This window comes from Natator depressus, chromosome 6, assembly GCF_965152275.1.
Source record: "Natator depressus isolate rNatDep1 chromosome 6, rNatDep2.hap1, whole genome shotgun sequence".
NCBI classification, from domain to species: domain Eukaryota; kingdom Metazoa; phylum Chordata; order Testudines; family Cheloniidae; genus Natator; species Natator depressus.
Window position 1 is genome coordinate 117,860,429 of NC_134239.1, and position 19,121 is coordinate 117,879,549.

General features: G+C 46.2%; 1 protein-coding gene across 1 annotated transcript in view; it reads right to left on the reverse strand.

The window, feature by feature from the left end:
• HIF1A (hypoxia inducible factor 1 subunit alpha) overlaps positions 1-16,273 on the reverse strand; it is a 42,973-nt gene extending 26,700 nt beyond the window's left edge. The window contains exon 1 of the mRNA XM_074956410.1: positions 16,120-16,273. Within this exon, the coding sequence (XP_074812511.1) occupies positions 16,120-16,145 (26 nt within the window). The 5' untranslated portion in view covers positions 16,146-16,273. The remainder of the gene's footprint in view (positions 1-16,119) is intronic.
• Positions 16,274-19,121: the final 2,848 nt, after the last annotated feature.

Sequence of the window (19,121 nt, forward strand, 5' to 3'; positions counted from 1 at the left end):
AATCAACCTTGTGCTGGTGGCATTTGACTCACGATGATAAAACACGTGTCGGTTCACACTGCTTTGGATCGTTATCAAGCAGAACCAGTCATCAGCACGGACGCATGTCCTCTGGAATGGTGGTTGAAGCATGAAGGGACATATGAATCTTTAGCACATCTGGCACGTAAATATCTTGCAATGCCAACTACAACAGTGCCATGTGAACCCCTGTTCTCACTTTCAGGTGACACTGGCTAAACAAGAAGCGGGCAGCATTATCTCCTGCAAATTGTGACCAAACTTGTTTGAGTGTCTGACTGAACAAGAAATAGGACTGAGTGGACTTGTGGGATCTAAAGTTTTACATTGTTTTGTTTTAGAGTGCAGGCTTGATTTTTTTCCCCACATAATTCTACCTTTGTAAGTTCAACTTTCATGATAAAGAGATCGCACTACAGTACTTGCACTAGGTGAATTGAAAAATACTCGTTTTTTACAGCGCAAGTATTTCTAATCAAAAATAAATATGAAATGAGCACTGTACACTTTGTATTCTGTGCTGTAATTGAAATCAATATATCTGAAAAATGTAGAAAACATCCAAAAATATTTAAATGAATGGTATTCTATTATTGTTTAACAGCATGATTAATCGCGATTAGTTTTTTTAATCACTTAACACTTGACGTTATAAGTAGGGCTGTCATGCTGGCAGTAAATTGTTTGAGGTAACATTTAAAATCTCAGTTAAATATAAATCTGATGTTAAGAAACTGAGCTGAAGTTTTCTGGATTTTGTGAAGAGCATATCAAGTCTCTCTCTCACTTCATTGAAAATCTTAGTTTAAACTGTAAGAACTATACTTACCGACAGGTAGTTTGCTCACCAACTAATTACTTCTAGTAACTGAAAATAAGTATTATGATTTAGCAAATGCATGGCAGAAAAAGTTTCCTACCTTTTCACGGGCAAAGGCAGTGACGAAGTGGGGGGAAAAGACACCCAGTTTCTGAAGAATTAAAAGTTTTCATTCAAAAAACTAAGACCATGATCTTCACACTTGGGTGACTAATTTTAGGCACTGAAGCCTGAAACTCTGCCCCCCTCCATCCCCCAAGTTTCTACAATATCACAAATCTGACCCAAACTTCTATTCCTTATGATTTTGAAGACAATCTTCCAGATGAAAGCCAACATAGTTGTCTTCCTGAATGTGCAAGTAGAGAGAACTGCCTATATTCACATAGATGGGAGGGGTTAATGACCATAGATGGTGAAGATTTTCATCAGGATTTGCTGCAGCATTGTTAAGGAATTCAAGAGAGGCATACGGTTAAGGAATTCAAGAGAGGCGGGCATTGACAAAACAACATGGCTCTTCAGACAGCGAGAGTTGCATTGGAAAAAGTGAAGTGTGAGCTAATGGACATTAACTTGCCATATCTTACTATGTATGCTTCTGGACCAAAGCACTTGAGCAGGATACGGAGTTGTTCCCAGTTTAAACGGACTGTAGCAGATCTGATCAGGATGACAGTAGCACCTTGCTAAAAAGCCATGCAGGATGCTGAAATCAGCAAGAATGACGCTGGCAAATTATCCTGGTTGGTGGTATGAACAGAATACCTAAGGGGCAGCAGACTGCACAGGATCTGTTTGATGGTGCTCCTTACAAAACAGTTAATCCCAATAAAACTGATGCTATTGGTGCTGCTATTCAAGGCTGGTGATGTCACCGACGTGCTGCTGGTGGACATGACTCCCGGTGGACATGGCTCCCCTGTGCCTGGGAATCAAGATGATGGGAGGTGTCTTCATTCAGCTCATCAACAGGAACACAAAGATTCCAAATCAAGAAAAGCCAAGTGTTTTCTATAGCAGCTGATGGACAGACTCAAGTGGAGATTAAAGTGTGCCAGGGTGAGAGAGAGATGGCTGCTGACAACAAGCTTCTTGGGCAATTCACTCTGGTTAGAATTTCTACAGTTCCACATGGAGTGCCCCAGATTGAAGTCACTTTTGACACTGACGCTAACAACACTGTTCACATTTCAGAAAAAGGATAAGGGACAAGACGCAAACAGCAAATTGTGATCCGGTCTTGTGGTGACCTCAGCAAAGATGGAACTGAGAACATGGTGAAGAATGCAGAGAAATATTCAGTGAAAGACAGATGAAGAAAGGAAGGTGTCAAAGCTGTGAAGATGGCAGAAGGCATCATCCAAGATAGAGGAGTTTAAGGATCAGCTGCCAACAGATGAGTGCAACAAACTGAGGGAAGTCAAGTATCGGGGGGTAGCCGTGTTAGTCTGGATCTGTAAAAGCGGCAAAGAGTCCTGTGGCACCTTACAGACTAACTGACGTATTGGAGCATAAGCTTTCGTGGGTGAATACCCACTCCGTCAGATGCAATCTGACATACATATATACACACATATACATACACACAGTATAAGTTTTAAACAATTTAATACTGTAAACAGCAATGATGATTATGAAGCTTGGTTGAGTTGGAGTCAGAGGGTGGAATATTTCCCAGGGAATGCCTTACTGCTAAATGATGAACTAGCACTCAGCTGAGCCCTCAAGGGTTAACATTGTTGTTAATGTAGCCTCACACTCTACAAGGCAGCACAAATGGAGGGAGGGGAGACACACACCCTGTGTGTGAGAGAGAGAGAGAGAGACAGACACACATGCACGCGCATTGCCCCTTTAAGTACGCTGACCCCACTCTAAGTACATTGCCTTTTTAAGTAGATAAGCAAGTTGAAACAGCAGCTGCTGCCCACAAGCTCCCTTTGTCCTGAGCCCTGTTGATACCTGTTGTGTCCCCCCCACTGCTCTGTGGATGGGGTAAAGGAGTGGGGGGAAGGGGGACACCTTGACATTAGCACCCCTTTCCCCTCCCGCCCCCGCACAGCAAGCAGGAGGCTCCAGGAGCAGCTCCAAGGCAGAGGGCAGGAGCAGCACAGGGCAGCGGGGGGGGAGGGACAGCTGAACTGCCAGCAATTGATAGCCTGCTAGACGGCTGCCACACAGGGAACTTAGGGGAGCAGGGAGCTGATAGGGGAGCTACCGGTCCACCCTGGTTCCAAGCCCCCACCAGCTAGCTCCAACTGGCTGCTCTTCCTGCAAGCAGTGGACAAAGCAGGCGGCTGCCAAACAATGTTATAAGGGAGCACTGCACAACTTTAAACGAGCATGTTCCCTATTGATCAGCAACGTGACGTTAACCAGGATGACTAAGTGAAGAGTTACTGTACACAGACTGGAGCAAGAAGAGGGTGAAAGTTCTGAAGCTTGGAAGCAAAGGGACCATCCTGAGCTGAAATGGGCAGAATTCAGTCTGTCTTTGCAGTACTCTATATGCAGTTTCTTCAGTGTATAAATGTAATGATTCGTCTACTAGATAACTTTCATCAAATGAAGGTTTAATTCATGCAAGACAAAGTTCTAAAGGTTCAGTCTTGTGGTATTTTCAGCTGAGCAGCCAGGGGATTCACTCGTCATTTACTCCTGATACTTGACACAACAGTGTACTAAATTTAGGTCAAAGGTTTAAAACCATGTCACAAATGGTGCAGGGACAGGAGTCCTGATGAAGCCTGAAACAGAACACCCCCCCATGGATCCTCTTTGTGGAGCTAAGCACTTGTGGTCTGATTTGTAGTAGGTCCTGGGTTCAGCAGTGGCTGGGTCAGCTACATTACTAGACAACATTAAATCTGCAGCTAACTTAGTATTCTTGTACCCAGTGATGAGCTGCCAAAACCTTAACAACGGGTTCCCTCCTCACCCCACGAGGGGGTCGTTGCCCGCCCCCGCCCCCCGGGACTCCTGCCCCATCCAACCCCCCCGTGTTCCTTGACATCCCCTCCCAGGACCTCTGCCCCATCCACCCCCCTCCCCTGTCCCCTGACTGCCCCCAGAACAGGGCAGGAGGGTCTCGTGGGCCACCGTAGTGGATGGCCACCCCACCCCTAAGAGCCAGAGGCACCTGCCGGGGGGCGAGGTGGGGAGTCCCAGCAGTGCTTACCTGGGGCAGCTCCCAGGAAGCATCCAGCAGATCCCTCTGGCTCCTAGTGGCGGGGGAGCAACCGCTCCCCCTACTGATCACATCAAAAGTGGCGCCTTAGGTGCTGACTCCCTGGGTGCTCTGGGGCTGGAGCACCCATGGGGAAAAATTGGTGGGTGCAGAGCAGCCACCAGCAGTTCCCTGCCCCGCGCCCGGCCCCAGCTCACTTCCGCTCCTCCGCCTCCTCCCCTGAACCCACCGCCCCACTCTGCTTCTCTGTGCCGGCTTTCCGCAAATGAGCTATTTGGCAGGAAGCCGGGGAGGGTTGAGAAGCAGGCGGCGGCTTCCCGCTCAGGCCGAGGGTGGCGGAGGTGAGCTGGGGCGCAGTTCCCCTGCGCCGCCGCCCCTCCCCCCCTGCCGGGTTACCTGCTGCGGCGCAGGCGGCCCTCCTCACCCCCCCATGCCCCCCCCCCGCCCCAACTCACCTCCGATCTGCCTCCCTGGGCCTGAGCAGGAAGCCGCGGCTTGCTTCTCAGCCCACCCCAGCTTCCCCCCCAAACAGCTGATTTGCGGGAAGCCGGCGGGAGGAGGGGAGAAGCAGAGCGGGGCAGCACGTTCAGGGGAGGAGGTGGAGCAGAGGTGAGGTGAGCTGGGGCTGGGAGCTGCCGGTTGGTGCTCTGCACCCACCAAATTTTCCTCTTGGGTGCTCCAGGGCTGAAGCACCCGTGGAGTCGGTGCCTAAGGCGCCACTTTTGGCCGGTTAAATGTAGAAGCCCTTTTAGAACCAGTTGTCCCTCGCGGAACAACCGGTTCTAAAAGGGCTTCTAAATTTAACAACCAGTTCTAGCGAACCGGCTCCAGCTCACCACTGCTTGTACCAAAGAAAAATGCGTTATTTTAATTTGGCTTTAACTTTATTCTTTATTTATAAGGGCACATTGAAGTTGCATGCATTACTTGTCTAAGCTTTCTACTCCATCCTAGTCTGCTTTCTGCTTATTGTAAAACAACTTCTCTGATGAAATTGTTCTCACTGGAAAAATCATTAAGTTCCCCCCCCACAAATTAATACATGCATCCACCCATTCCATTCTTTACCCCTGCCCTCTCAATACCATGCACTCACACACACAACATTGGTGGTTCCCAGCCAATGGGAGCTGTGGAGCTAGCACTCGGGGCAGGGGTGTTGCACAGAGCCGCCTAGCCGCACCTCTGCCTAGGAGCAGCAGGATATGTTGCCGCTTGCGGGGAACTGCTCCAGGTGAATGCCACCCTCCCACGCCCCACACCCCTCCTGCGCGCCGAACCCCTCGTGCCCGTTCCTCTGTCTAGGAGCAGCAGGATCATGTCGCTGCTTCTAGGGACCCATGTGGAGCCAGGTAGGGAGCCTGTCGGCCCCACGCCAAACCGGACTTTCAATGAATATCAGAAATGCTGATTTATAGAGCTTTCCGGTTGATAAAGTGCCAGATAACACAGCTTTTACTGTAATTAGTCATCGCCTCTTGTTTTTCATATCTTGGAAGGAGCTGCAGATGCAGGCTTTATAGATGGTGAGGTTTTTTGTTTTTTAAAAAGGAGAAGCGAAGCCACACTTAGCTTGACCGTACAATTCCATACATTCAAATGATCATGAAAATTAAAATGCCAAACACAAAATATACAGGCCTTTAAGAAACATTTTGCGTTTTCAGTTCATTAGTAAGTTTATCCTGGGATGTGAGTTGCATAAAGAAATTTTTGAAGATCAGATGTCCTGAGTTCTTAAAACTCTATTTTCCCTCTTGAAATGTAAAAAGATCCCCATATAAAAAAAGCTAGTCTGATTTTAATTAGGAGTACAATAAAACATGGATTCTAGAAAACAGATGTCATCCTTGTTCACTAGGTACTACTACAATCGCATCAGTGTTGAAACTGTTGAAAAGGGTATATTTAATAAAAGTTAATGACTTGTTAAAACCTCCCAGCGTTGTAATACAAAACAGTTCTATTGTACTGTAAGCACCAAGTGTTGCAGCTTGCTCAATTTTTCATTTGAGCTCCTTTTCAATGCAATGCAAGTTACAAATGTACTAACTTTGCAGATTTTTCCTTAAATGTTTAATAAATATACATTCATATACTACTATTTAAAATATTTTGCTAATTTCTATCTCTCTACTCCAAATACTCCATGTTGTGTCCAAACTAAAATCTTGGACTGTCTCTCTGACATCTTTTCATGGATGTCTCGCCATCAATTCAAGCTAAACATGGCTAAAACAGAGCTCAAACTCTCCCTGCTATCTCATTTCTCATTGACCATGGAAAATACCACCAACCTGCCTGTCACTCAGGCCCATAACCTCAGTGTCATCTCTGAGTTGGAGCCCTCACACACAGATCATCACATCCAGGCTACGTCCCAAGTCTTGCAGATTCTTTCAGCATATCATCTCTTAAGATGCACCCTTTCCTATCCATCCACACAGCTGAAACTCTAGTCCAGGCTCTCATCTAGGATCTCAGTTACAACACCATCCTTTTCTCTGGCCTTGACAAATACAATCTTGCCCATCCATTCAGAATCCTGCTGTAGAGATCATTTTCCTGTCCCCTTACTTTGACCATCTCCCCCTGCTTTGCATCCATCCACTGGCTCCCTCTTCTCTGGTGTATTAAATAATCAACAACTCCTACTTTTGATCCGCCCATGATGCCAGCCTCTACCACCCACTTGTTAAATTTTCAAGCAAGCACCTTTGTGCTTTCTCCGATGCTAACCCTCAGACTTCGAAGAAGCTCTCCATAAATATCTGCAAAACTAACTCAATCCTTCTTCAAACCCTGCTCTGCCATGATACCCACAAAAACTTTACAACAATTAGGCTGTGGTGGCTGAGACCACAGCCTCTCACTGTTTTCTTGCACTCCTCCATCAGACTGCCTGTGTATCCATCTGTCTGTCTCTTGCCTGATACTTAGATTGTAAATTCTTTGGGGGCAGGGATTATCTTTTTGCTCTGTTGCTACTGTGCCTAGCACAATGAGGTCCTGGTCCATGACTGGGACTCCTAGGAGTTACAATACATACATAATAAATTATTAATAGCTATTATCTGTAGGATGAAAACATGAAGCCACATGTGGCCAACTGTTATAAATCTCCATAAGGTCTGAAGTAAACCTAGTCAGTTTGCAATATAAATCAAGTTTAATGACTATCTTTACTCTCCTAAGAGCTACTCATGGAGTGATATTCTTGAAAGGTCAGATTTCCAGTGCCAGCAGGGCAGTTTAAAATGTCTCATATATCAATGCAAAGGCTGTAGATGTCAAAATGGAGGACACTGCCATTATAAGTCTGGATATTACAGACTTCAACAAAGGGAAACAAATACAGGTTAGATACTATATATGTATACATCTGATGAGGCGTTCACCTTTATCAGCTCGTTTATTTTGAACAAAACACCTTGGGCCAGATCTTCAGGTTGGCATAAACTCATATAGCTTCAATGTAAATTGGCATAGCTCCATCAGCTGGGGGATCTGGCTCCAAAAAGAACCCTAGGGAATGTTGGGGTTTGTGATTTTTGCAAATAGTATTTAAAGACACACTGCTGGAATACATCCATATTAAAATAATTTCTCCATTTCTAATGGTTTTGAAATGCTATTCTTTCAAAACTGAAAAATCTTACCTACAACATTATAAATAGCATTTTTATGGTAGGCCAAATCACACCAGTTCTTGGAAGCTAAGATCCATAATCTGAATTCTTCCCAGACTGCTGAACATCACTTCAAGCACAAACAACGCTCTACTATCCTGGTCTATCCTCGACCACTCTTTGCATGTCCTCTCTGTGTTAAGTTCCACAAATTTTCCCTCCCCAGGTAGTATTTGGAGGGATTCTTTCAGTGTTCCTCCAGTTGCCCAAGAGCACACTTGCCATGGCAGATGCTCTGGCTTCATTCCTAACAGGTATCCCAAATAATTCCATCTTCTTTTCTGGATAGCTTTAAAGAAAATGAGCTGTTGAATGCTCTGATAAATCTCAGCATTTGTTATAAATTCATTCCATTTAATATTTAGTATTTTTCTAAGGCATTTAGAGACTTGCCTGTACCTTTGGGGGATTTCCAGCTATTACATCCATGCATTAAGACAGATATAATATTTGAGTTGAACATTTGTAGTCTGGTCTTTAAGTTGTAGACTTTCGATGACCAAATCTTGTTTAAGCTGGGGACTTCAGCTGCCACTTTACCAATTTGTGACATTATTTCCTTATGGCCATCTCCACTGGCTTGCATGCACGTTACTGCCAACATATGTGAATTAACTCACTTCTTTCTATTCCTCTGCCTTCTAAAGTAATGCTTGAGTTGGAAGTTGCTGGGATTCTCATTTGATTTTTCCTCCCATAATTGATTATTAACCCCGTCTTTATTTGCATGTTGGTTGAGCTGTCACTTAGGCTAGCTAGATCAGCACAAAATAGATCTTCTATACTGTTGTTAAGCTGTCTTGATTATATTAGTTATTTTTACTGGCATACCATAACTCTTAAAAACGTTCCCAATTGAATCACAACAGATGCATCAAATGCTTTCTTGAAATATATGACAACTGGTTTTTGCCATAGGACACTCTCTTCGATTATTCTTCTTAGGGGAAAATCTGGCTGACACATGAGTTTCTGGGTTTTAGTTTAATACCACTACCACACTCATCTCCCTAAATATGCCCTGGCTAAGCAAGTACCAAGGACATTCAAAAAAGTTGGTCCATTCTCTGTAATTATGAGCAGAAGAGACTAAACGGAAGAAGTTTTCAAAGTCTCTTAGGTTCCTGACAACCACAAAAAAAGATAAGAGTTTCAAACAAACAGTAACTGTTAATGACAGTTTCTACTGATGATTAAAAAATACCTGATTGGAAAAGATGAATTTGTTACCAACAGTCTCAGTGTTCTCAAAAGACTTATCAACTTCTATACCTAATCCAACTACACAGAGGAAACAAAAGGTCTTATGCTCAAATAAATTTGTTAGTCTAAGGTGGCACAAGTACTCCTTTTCTTTTTAAAAGGTCTAAGGTTCCCCTCAAACCATCCAAAGGAGGAAGCTGCAAGCACCAGGGAACAAGTGCATGCTGTTACATCACTGACATCAGTCCCAGTCACACTAGCACCAAGGTCTCCCTCTTCCATCAACAACGGGCTGAGAAGAAAGTATGAGAATTTCTTAGGTCTTGTCTAGACTGGCATAAAATGTGTCTTTTTAAAACACTTTTAGCTAAAGTGTTTTTAAAATACACCTTTTACCCTAGCTTAGATAAGCTCTTACCAGACAGAATGCTCACCATTTCTCATAAAAGATGGGGAGTGCAATGAGGGAAGGGTATCTTCTTTCACCTCACAAAGAGCTCTAGTACTGAGCCAAGAGCTAATTAATGCCCCCCAACCATGGTAACAGCTTCAGCTCCTTTCTCCCCCCCCACCCAGCAGTGACTGAATGCATCCTGACAAATGAGGGAGAGGAGCCAGAAGAAAGGGCAGCATGCTAAAGGAGGCCGCAGCGAACTTGGGATAACAGACTCTTACCACTGCTCCCTGCTGCTGTATGCCTGTTGTGTACCAGCTGACAACTTGGCCTATCAGGCCTTCTCTACACTACATTTTTCCTTAAAGTTTCCCACTATTGTTACAGATTCACTGGTGGTAGCAACAGTGGTCATCTAGTGCAGACCAGTTGCTGGTATTTCAGCTGCATCAGAGCAGGCCTAGATAGCATGGAAATTAAAACACCTACTCTCACCCACACACTACCTATGCTAGTTCTCCCACTATTATCACTGATGGAGCCACACCGGAAAAGTTAAAACAAGGCTTCAGTAGCTACACTTCTCTGACTTGCATTCTCTCACTAGCAGGAAGATTCTGACCAACCAGCAGTCACAAAACTGTTGCCCACTCCTCTCCCTCCTGTTTGCAGACAAGTCGAGGGAGAAATATTCCTCTCAGACAAGGATCTAGAGATGTGTAAAGGCACATTTTTCTAACAAAAATGGAAGCGGCAAGGAACGGCATTGTGCTTGCTCTGCCCTTTTTCCATCCTCAGAAGTAACAGGAATGTCAAGTCTGGTATTCCCCTGTTTTTTCAGGAAGACTTTTGGTGGACCAAAGAATATGAACTGGAGAGCTGACTCGCAGGGCTTGTCTGCATAGGGAAATTAACTGGAATAAAATATTTCACAATAGCTCCCTCTGTGAGCTCACTTATTCCAGCATAGGCGTGGTCACATGGAGAGTGGTCCCAGAATATTTTTTTCAGAACAGTTTACCACAGGGCAAGGGTGCTGAATCTTTAATGAAATCCTTTATCCAGAATGCTCATTAGTCAAGTGAAATTAAGTGTTAAAGTTGTAAACAATAAGTGACTAAAAAAAACACTTCTCCTTCCAACTGTTCAGTTTTCTGTCTTTTTACTCTTAGGATATCAATTTCACTAGTTCTCCAGGCACCATCTAGCAGTCAAAGGAAAAGAAGGCTGGATTTCTAATGTGTAAAAACCATACACAAAAATTTGCAATTAAACACTTTTCATGCCTTCTTTATAGATTTTTTTTTAAGAGAACATTTCCCTATTTTCCCTTTTTAAATTATCACCTTTTATGTTCAATTAGTTATTTTCTCATTTAGGATAAAATTATATAGGAAACATCCCCACAAAGAGAACAATGTGAAAAAATTAAGCAATGCGTGTTTTAGATGTTCCCTATTCAGAAGCAGGGCTTGGTAAATCAGCTGGCCCCAGGCAAGACAGAGGCTTGCCCTAGCTAGCTAGCAATAGTACTTAGCTTAGATTCTGCAAATGTTGATTGTCTATCATTTACCAAAACGCTTCTAGCCCCTGCACTTGTGAAGATAATTTGACATTAGATTATTGTTCGAAAGCTAGTCCTTTTCCAAATCTTGGCAATAGAATGCTCCAGGGCCACTTCTGTTACTCATAAGTTTGTTAAACATCAAAAAAGTAAAATTAACAAAATTCTGATAATTTTTATTGATGGTATTCAAAACCTTGTGCATATCATGTTATGCATACTTAGTAAAGCAATGAGAAGCTGCAGAAACAGACACTGGAGCTAATTACTCCGATGTGCCACACAAAACATGGCTGATTAACAAGGTAAAGCAATGGAGACCATTTCCCCCCCCCTTGCAGAAACAGGGAAGTACTTATGCATAAAGAGACAGAAAATCTCCCCCTCTCACAACACCTGGGGAGGTGCAACTTCACATTTTTCAGACTTTTACTAATCAGCAACTAATATCGATGACATAGATTAGCCTTTTTGGCTGAGTTTCCCACCACTGCTCACACTGGCAGAGCTGAATCAGTGTCAACAGTGAGATTTTTTTTAAAAACACAAAGTCCATGATGAATGGTTCCAGAGATAAGATGCTGGAATAGCCTCAGCAAAACGGTCATCCCCCCTCATCATCTGTGTATCTGTTGGCCTTGGAACTTGGCTTCTCATCAGGTTTTGCTGGTGGAGACCCCACCCTCCTTTCTCATACTGGAATGGAATAATGGATGTCTAGTCAAGTTTTTAAGTCCCAACTAAGAATTAAACATGTAGACGATAACTGTAGTTTTAATGAAACTAGAAACCAAATATGAGTGTTGCATTATAGACATGTAAACTACTGGTATATAAGGCATACTGAACACCCGAGATTACCTCTTAAAATTCTCCTGTATGTTACCCTTAATAGATAATATTGAAAACAGAAGGAACAATTTACTCCAAAAGTTATTGAATACTCAGGAAATAAATGTTATAGTATCAAGAAAGAAGATGATAGCGTTCTTGTTTAGTTTCCTTTTCTAGTATGTGTAGTCACAAGCAGCATGTCTTTAATAATATTAACTAGTTTTACTATGCAGCACATACACTTAAGATGGCGCAAGTGTCATGCTGCTAATGGTGAGCATTCACATCATGGCATAGAGAAAAAACCCTCTTGGCAGCACCAAGCATTTGTACCCGGTTTATAAAATTTAGGGGGCTAAAACTTTACTTTAGCATATACTATCCTTTTAGGCTGGATTACTTTTGTTTTTGGCCAAATTCACACCAAAGAACTGAACAGTAGAGTAAGAGACCCTATTTGGAAATAAAGGGTAAGCATATTGGTATTATCCTGTTTAACAAAAGCCCAAAAGAATGACAACCGAGGCTTACTAATTGAAAACAAAAACCCCTCTCAGAGACCCTGTTTCTCCCCACAAGGCACAAGTGGCAACAGGCCTCCATGAACCCATATTGAAGATGGTTTAACTGCAAGGGAAGAGGCAAAACCCAAATAATTGTCAGTAATCTGTCAAGTGTCCATAAGGAATGAAACTAGAACTACAAAAGTTTTGAGCTATATAAAGCAGAATGGCTTTCAAGTGTCTTTCGAAGTTTTCCATGAGTCAGTAAGTCCATAAGCCACCAATTCACATTTAAAATTACTATCATCACTGATCTACATTTACGTACCGCTTCTCTTTTTCATTCTTCATATACCTATAACTACTCACCTCCATAATTAAGTTCAGGACTTCACAGCACACTCAACTAGCAGATAACAAGTCTCACTTTATATCCTCTTGCAAATACTCATGAATCGGATGTACCCAAGTGTTAAGATTCCTTTATTCTTACACTAAATTCCAGAGTAAACTGTCAAGTAAGATTGTTTCCCAATCTTTGCTGCTCCTGTATTTACAGTATTGCAACTTTTTTTCTGCTCTATAACAAATACTAACTTTTATCCAAATTCTAACAAAATTAAGTTCTGTTTCCAACACTTCAGGGGGAAAAAAAGATGGAAACCACCACAGGATTTATGTTGCGTCTCCAAATATGAGAGAAACTTTAACAAAACTAAAAATAAGCATCAATGTTCATGTGGTGTAAAATAAGAGGGATTCAACTAAATGAATGTATGAGAGTAGAAAATTAAACTGTGGTGAGTCATCATCACTAAAGCTTTGGCTCAAATGTTGCATTTCTGTAGCTTCAAGAAAACATTACTGGAAAATGGAAAGAATCAGCTTCAAAGAAGCCTTCAATACACACAGTCAAACCTAACCCACCTCAAACAATTTGGGACTGTTAAGTAACATTTGATGTTTGCAGTACTGTAGCCATGTTGGTCCCCAGATTTTAGAGAGACAAGGTGGGTGAAGAAGAGCTCTGTGTAGCTTGAAAGTTTGCCTCTTCCACCAACAGAAATTGGCACAATAAAAATATATGACCTCACTCATCTTCTCTCTCAAGTAACACAGACTTTCAACAAGTTCTCTGCTCCAAGTTGCATAAATGTCAACTCATGTCCTTCCTTTTATGGCTACCCACATCTTTGCTCTATGCATTTATAACATCAGGAAGAGTATTCCTAAATTATAACTTAAATTTTATACTGTTTCTTTTTCAAACAAAAAACATACTCCACAATACTTTAGAGTTAATACAACTTCACAGGAAGATTCAGAAGGAAGTTCTTCCCACATTGAAGTAGGTCTCCAGGAAGCAGCAGCCAATAAATTCTCATTCTTGAGCTTCACCTTTAGCTTATCCCCTCCCTCCTATGTACACTGATTCTTACATCGAAAAATAAAATAAAATAAAAATAAAATCGCAGATCACATCCAACAGCAGCAGGAAAATGGGAAAAAGTTGCCAAATAAAAGAGGATGGTCAGAAAAATAAACAGCCACGGACACAGAGTGAAGGGACTAAAAAAACTGAACACCCAAAACCTTTTCCAGACCAGCCTTTAAACTGGGCCAAGCTCAGTAAAGGTCATTTACTTATGGTGCAACATTTTCTATGAGGCTTCCCGATAGTTATTAGCGTTGAGTGGAACACATGAGTTTAGAATGGGAACCACCCATATGTACCCTACTTGTATGCATTTTGCTACACAAGACTTCTTTTTTTTTTTAATTGAAACATAAATTGCAATTGGTGCAAAGGTAGCACTTCCCCCACAGGTAAATTGCTCAGTATTTTCACATACAGTCTTTGCAACCTCTAACTGCACAAAATCAATATCCACCAGAAAAATCTAGTTCAGCCACAAAGATATTTAATTCGTCTCACTTCCAGCATGATTTAAATAGTAAAGCATTTTATCTCTTTATCTCATTGGACCTTCTCAGATGATTCTCTGATACAAAGACCAAGATAACAAATCTCAAAAAAACCAGGAGTACTTGTGGCACCTTAGAGACTAACCCAGCTGCTACTCTAAATCTCAAAAAAGGTATCAATATAGGGTGACCAGACAGCAAATGTGAAAAATCGGGATGGGGGAGGAGGGTAATAGGAGCCTATATAAGAAAAAGACCCAAAAATCGGGACCGTCCCTATAAAATCAGGACATCTGGTCACCCTAACAATAATAATATAAACATACTCTGCCTTCTGCAGATGGAGATTAAATTAATCCCTCCTCAAAGCCCATTGGTGGAGTTTGTTTAATCTAAAAACCTGATAACCAAAATACTGTACTCCCCAGCAAACTCTACACCTTCAACATATAATAAGGTTTATTTCTCGAAGCTTTCATTTCCCCCCTTTTGAATCTGAATTAAAAATTCTTGGAGAAGAAAGTTTTTACACTTTGGAACATACATTGTTCAGTAAACTCTCTCTTTTCTAGAGGATCAGTGTCTTGAAGAGGAATTTTTACTTATGGGTTCAACATTTTAAGAATCTCCACTCTTCCTCCCTCCCCCCCCAACCCCAACAAAAACCAGCCAATTACGGAAACCAAAACTGCAGAAGATGCCTTAAAAAAAAAAAAAAACACCAGAAAAGCCCCCGACGACGTCAGAGTTCATTGTTCACATATCCTTTCCAGTACAAACAGCACTCTGGAGTTGTTTTCAGTATCAGAACATCTCATCACATTTGTACCTTTTAAAAAAATACTGTGTTGATTTTCTCAGCATATATAGACATTCTCTTCCTTCCCAATCTGGTTTTAAAAATCTGTCAATTTTTGAAATAACTACTAAACAGCTGTGTATTTTCGTTTCTGCTGCCTGTAACTGTTCTACCTTTATTAATCTGCTGTATCTATTTTCTGACACATTGTAGAGAGCTTTAAACAAGAGTATGGTTCTTATTAATACAAATCTACACACTAAAAAGCCACCCCCTCTTCTCATCCAAACACTATTACACTCACAAGTACTCTTTTTCTTTTTGCGAATACAGACTAACGCGGCTGCTACTCTGAAACCTGAAATTATACACAGTACATAGTCATGAAATCAGGTGAACACACATCACAGTTAATCAACGGCAAGTCATTCCCAACTTACTCCAAGCCAAGAGCAGAACAAGGGTGGGTTTTGGGTTTGTTTTTGTTTTTTTTTTTTTAAGTTGTGTAATGCTCCGTGTGGCAGCAAAAAAGCAGCTCAGGCCACTGAATTCCACCAGGCCTATTCATTAAGTGTCACTGATGTTAATCAATTATCTTGGAGACGAAGATGCATTAAACAGAACAGCCAAAAGCTCCCCGCGCAAATCCTGGATATTAATTTTCTGAGATCCAGCTTGTGCACTCCCCTCCCCCGCAAAATGGCGACGTGGACCGCAGGGAGGAGGAGAAACGAGAGTGCAGCACTCTCCGGAGAGGGAATAGAGGCCGATGGGGAGGCAGGGAGGCGAGGGGGCTTGGGGGGGGGGGAAAAGGGGCGCCCGGGGGGGAGGGAAGGAGGGATGGGGGGGGAAGAAGGAAGGGAAGGACAGAGTATAACCGGGGGAGAAGAAGGGGAATGTGACGGGGGGGGAATGAAGGGGGCAGATCCCCAGGGGGTCTCCAACCCCCCCCCCCCGGGCAGGCTGGGGTGGGAAGCGGGCGGCGGGGCGGACAGGCGGAGGAGCCCCAGCCCCCCAGACCGGGCGGGGGGGGTAGTGGGGATTAGGCCCCGGTGCCGCGGATGGGGCGGGCGGCGCAGGCCCAAGGAGGAGGAGGGGAAGCGCCACGGGGAGCTAAAGAGACAGAGGAAGGCCCGGGGCGGGGGAGGATCGCGGCTGGAGAGCGGGCCCCGGTACCTTTTTTTCTCGCCGGTGATCTCCATGGCGGTGGCCCCCGTCGCAGTCCGGGCCGGCGGCTCCAATCCCCGCGGGGGGTAGCGCGGCGCTGGGGGGAGGGGGAGGCGCAGCCGAGGGGCCGGAGCTCAGCGCATGGGGCAGGCGGCGGGGCCTGCGGAGGGGACGGGCTCGGCGTCGGCTCTGACCGCACAAGGCTGCGGGCTGCTCGCTCCTCGCCGAGCGCTGGGAGGCGGAGGACGAGGGGGCGGGCGGGCGCGGGGCCGGGGCCGGGCCTGCCAGGCGTCGCACCACTGAGAGGCCGCGCCGCCGCCCGGCCCCCCTCGCCGGCTGGGTCAGCTGAGCAAACAGCTGGGCGGGGGCTGGAGCCTCACGTGTTGGGCTGTGTGCGGGGCGGGCTGGGGACGAGCCCCCCTCCGCCCGGCCCCCGGCGACACGGCGCGGCCTGCAGAGCGCTCGGGGCGGGCCTAGGCTGCAGCGTCCCCGAGCCCGCCCCCGGCACCCCGCGGGGCCGAAGACTGTCCGCCCCCGAGCCCGCCACCTGCACCCCGCGGGGCCGGAGACCCACCGAGCCCGCCACCTGCACCCCGCGGGGCCGGAGACCCCCCCCCGCCGGGTCCCCTCCCCGCCACCGGCACCCCGCGGGGCTGGAGACCCCCCCCCGCCGGGTCCCCGCCACCGGCACCCCGTGCACACAGCAGGGCTAGAGACCCCCCCCGCCCCGGAGCCCGCCACCTGCACCCCGTGGGGCCGGAGACCCACCGAGCCCGCCACCTGCACCCCGCGGGGCCGGAGACCCCCCCCCGCCGGGTCCCCTCCCCGCCACCGGCACCCCGCGGGGCTGGAGACCCCCCCCCCGCCGGGTCCCCGCCACCGGCACCCCGTGCACACAGCAGGGCTAGAGACTCCCCCGAGCCCGCCACCGGCACCCTGCGGGGCCGGAGACCCCCAGCTCCTGAGCCCGCCACCGGCACCCCGCGGGGCCGGAGACCCCCCGCCCCCGAGTCCGCCACCGGCATCCTGCGGGGCTGGAGACCCCCACCCTGCCCCCGAGCCCGCCACCTGCACCCCGTGGGGCCGGAGACCCCCCCCGCCGGGTCCCCTCACCGGCACCTCGCGGGGCCGGAGACCCCCCCCGCCCTCCGCCGGGTCCCCTCACCGGCACCTCGCGGGGCCGGAGACCCCCCCCGCCCTCCGCCGGGTCCCCTCCCCGCCACCGGCACCCCGCGGGGCTGGAGACCCTCCCCCCCGCCGGGTCCCCGCCACCGGCACCCCGTGCACACAGCAGGGCTAGAGCCCCCCCCCTCCCCCGAGCCCGCCACCAGCACCTCGCGGGGCTAGAGACCCCCCCCAGCCTGCCACCGCCACCCCGTGGGGCTAGAGATCCCACCCCCCGAGCCTACCACTGGCACCCCGTGCACACAGCAGGGGTGGACCTCCCCCCCACATGCAGAGAGGGAGTCTAGGGACCCCCAAGACTGCCTCCAAGACCCCCACTGCGAGCCTGACACTGACACTCCCCCTACGCACATCCCCAGTGGTCCTAGAGAAACCCTCGCTCCCTGGGCCTGCCACTGAGAACCCCCTCCCACACAGAGATCCTTACCTCTGTAGATGGAGACAGGTCTGCAGAGGTTTTCACCCCTCCAAACACAAACAGAGGCCTGAGAAACTCCCCTCCCCAACATGGACACGCAGATGGGGCAGCATATCACCACCAGCACTTACTAACATCAACAAGAGAAGCCTGCAGAGACATCACCACCCACACCGACAGGCCTGTAAAGACAATGTATACACACACACAGCTGCCACACGGACCCCACCATCAAGACAGGTCTGCTGAGGAAGATTGATTTCAAACATTTGTTAATTTAGGATAATATCTTGCATCCTGTGAAAGCACACATGGCTTAATCCCTACATCATCTATTGATTTCAGTGGGTTTCTGCATGGGCACAGGGAGCCATCCACAGGGGTCTGATTGTACGTTCAAGGCTCAAAGGCCTTGTCCCCAGGAATTTCAGGCAGGGATGGCCAGTTACTTATGCATGCCCCTAGCATAGGAAGAGTAAGCCACTACAAACCATGACTGCTGCCAGTGCAACTTACCCTTACTTGAATAAACTGTAAATCATGGCTTGGCCTGTCAACTGGGTTTCCATCTGGTACACTGATGGCTGGTTACGGATGAGTGAAATCCCCTGTGCAGCCAAGGCTGTTAGAGACCGTAAGATGCTTGGGCCAGGGCTTGTGCTTTTCCTCTGCATTTCATACAGCACCAAGTACAACTGATGAGACTCACCAAATAATACACTTTATAACATGCAAAAAAACTGTTCAGCCTCATAGCTGAGATTTTATTGGGACAATACATAAACATCCATGACAGCACACTATTATTTAAACTATTGATGAAAAAATTTCACCATCTCTTTTCTGTTTCCACATGGTACTGTACACCACAAGGAAAACATAATTTCCAGTTACCCTTATTAAAACTCAAATGTTTTTAAAAGCTTCTTTTTCATTATGAAAGATGTAAAGGAGTCATGTCCAACCTTTTCAGCCTTAAGGCTGGACAAGTTATTTCAGTGTTCAAGGGGCCACGCTTAGTACTTTGGGCTATATGCTCTGTCCTGTTCATCTTCGTTTGTGCCTCTCAGGCGGTGCAAAAGGGAGCACTCCAACTCACAACCAGTTTCAAGTTGCCACCAGGCACTGAGAGCCAGCATAGCTTTGTCCTTGCAGCTTCTGCAACACAGCACAGGGAGGGAAAGTGGCTGGAATGTGCTGCATTCAGATTATCCACAGCTGGTTTATGTCCTTTAGGGACCACAGACAGCCGGCATAAATTAGAGCAGCCCCTAGAGCTCTCATCTGTGCTGGGACTGTGACAGAAAGGAAGGGAGATGGAACTGGTTGTTGGTTCATAGTTTTCTCTTCTTTTTCCCCTCTTGTAAGTTATATGAGGGAGAGGAACCTTCCTCTGATTAGTACTCCC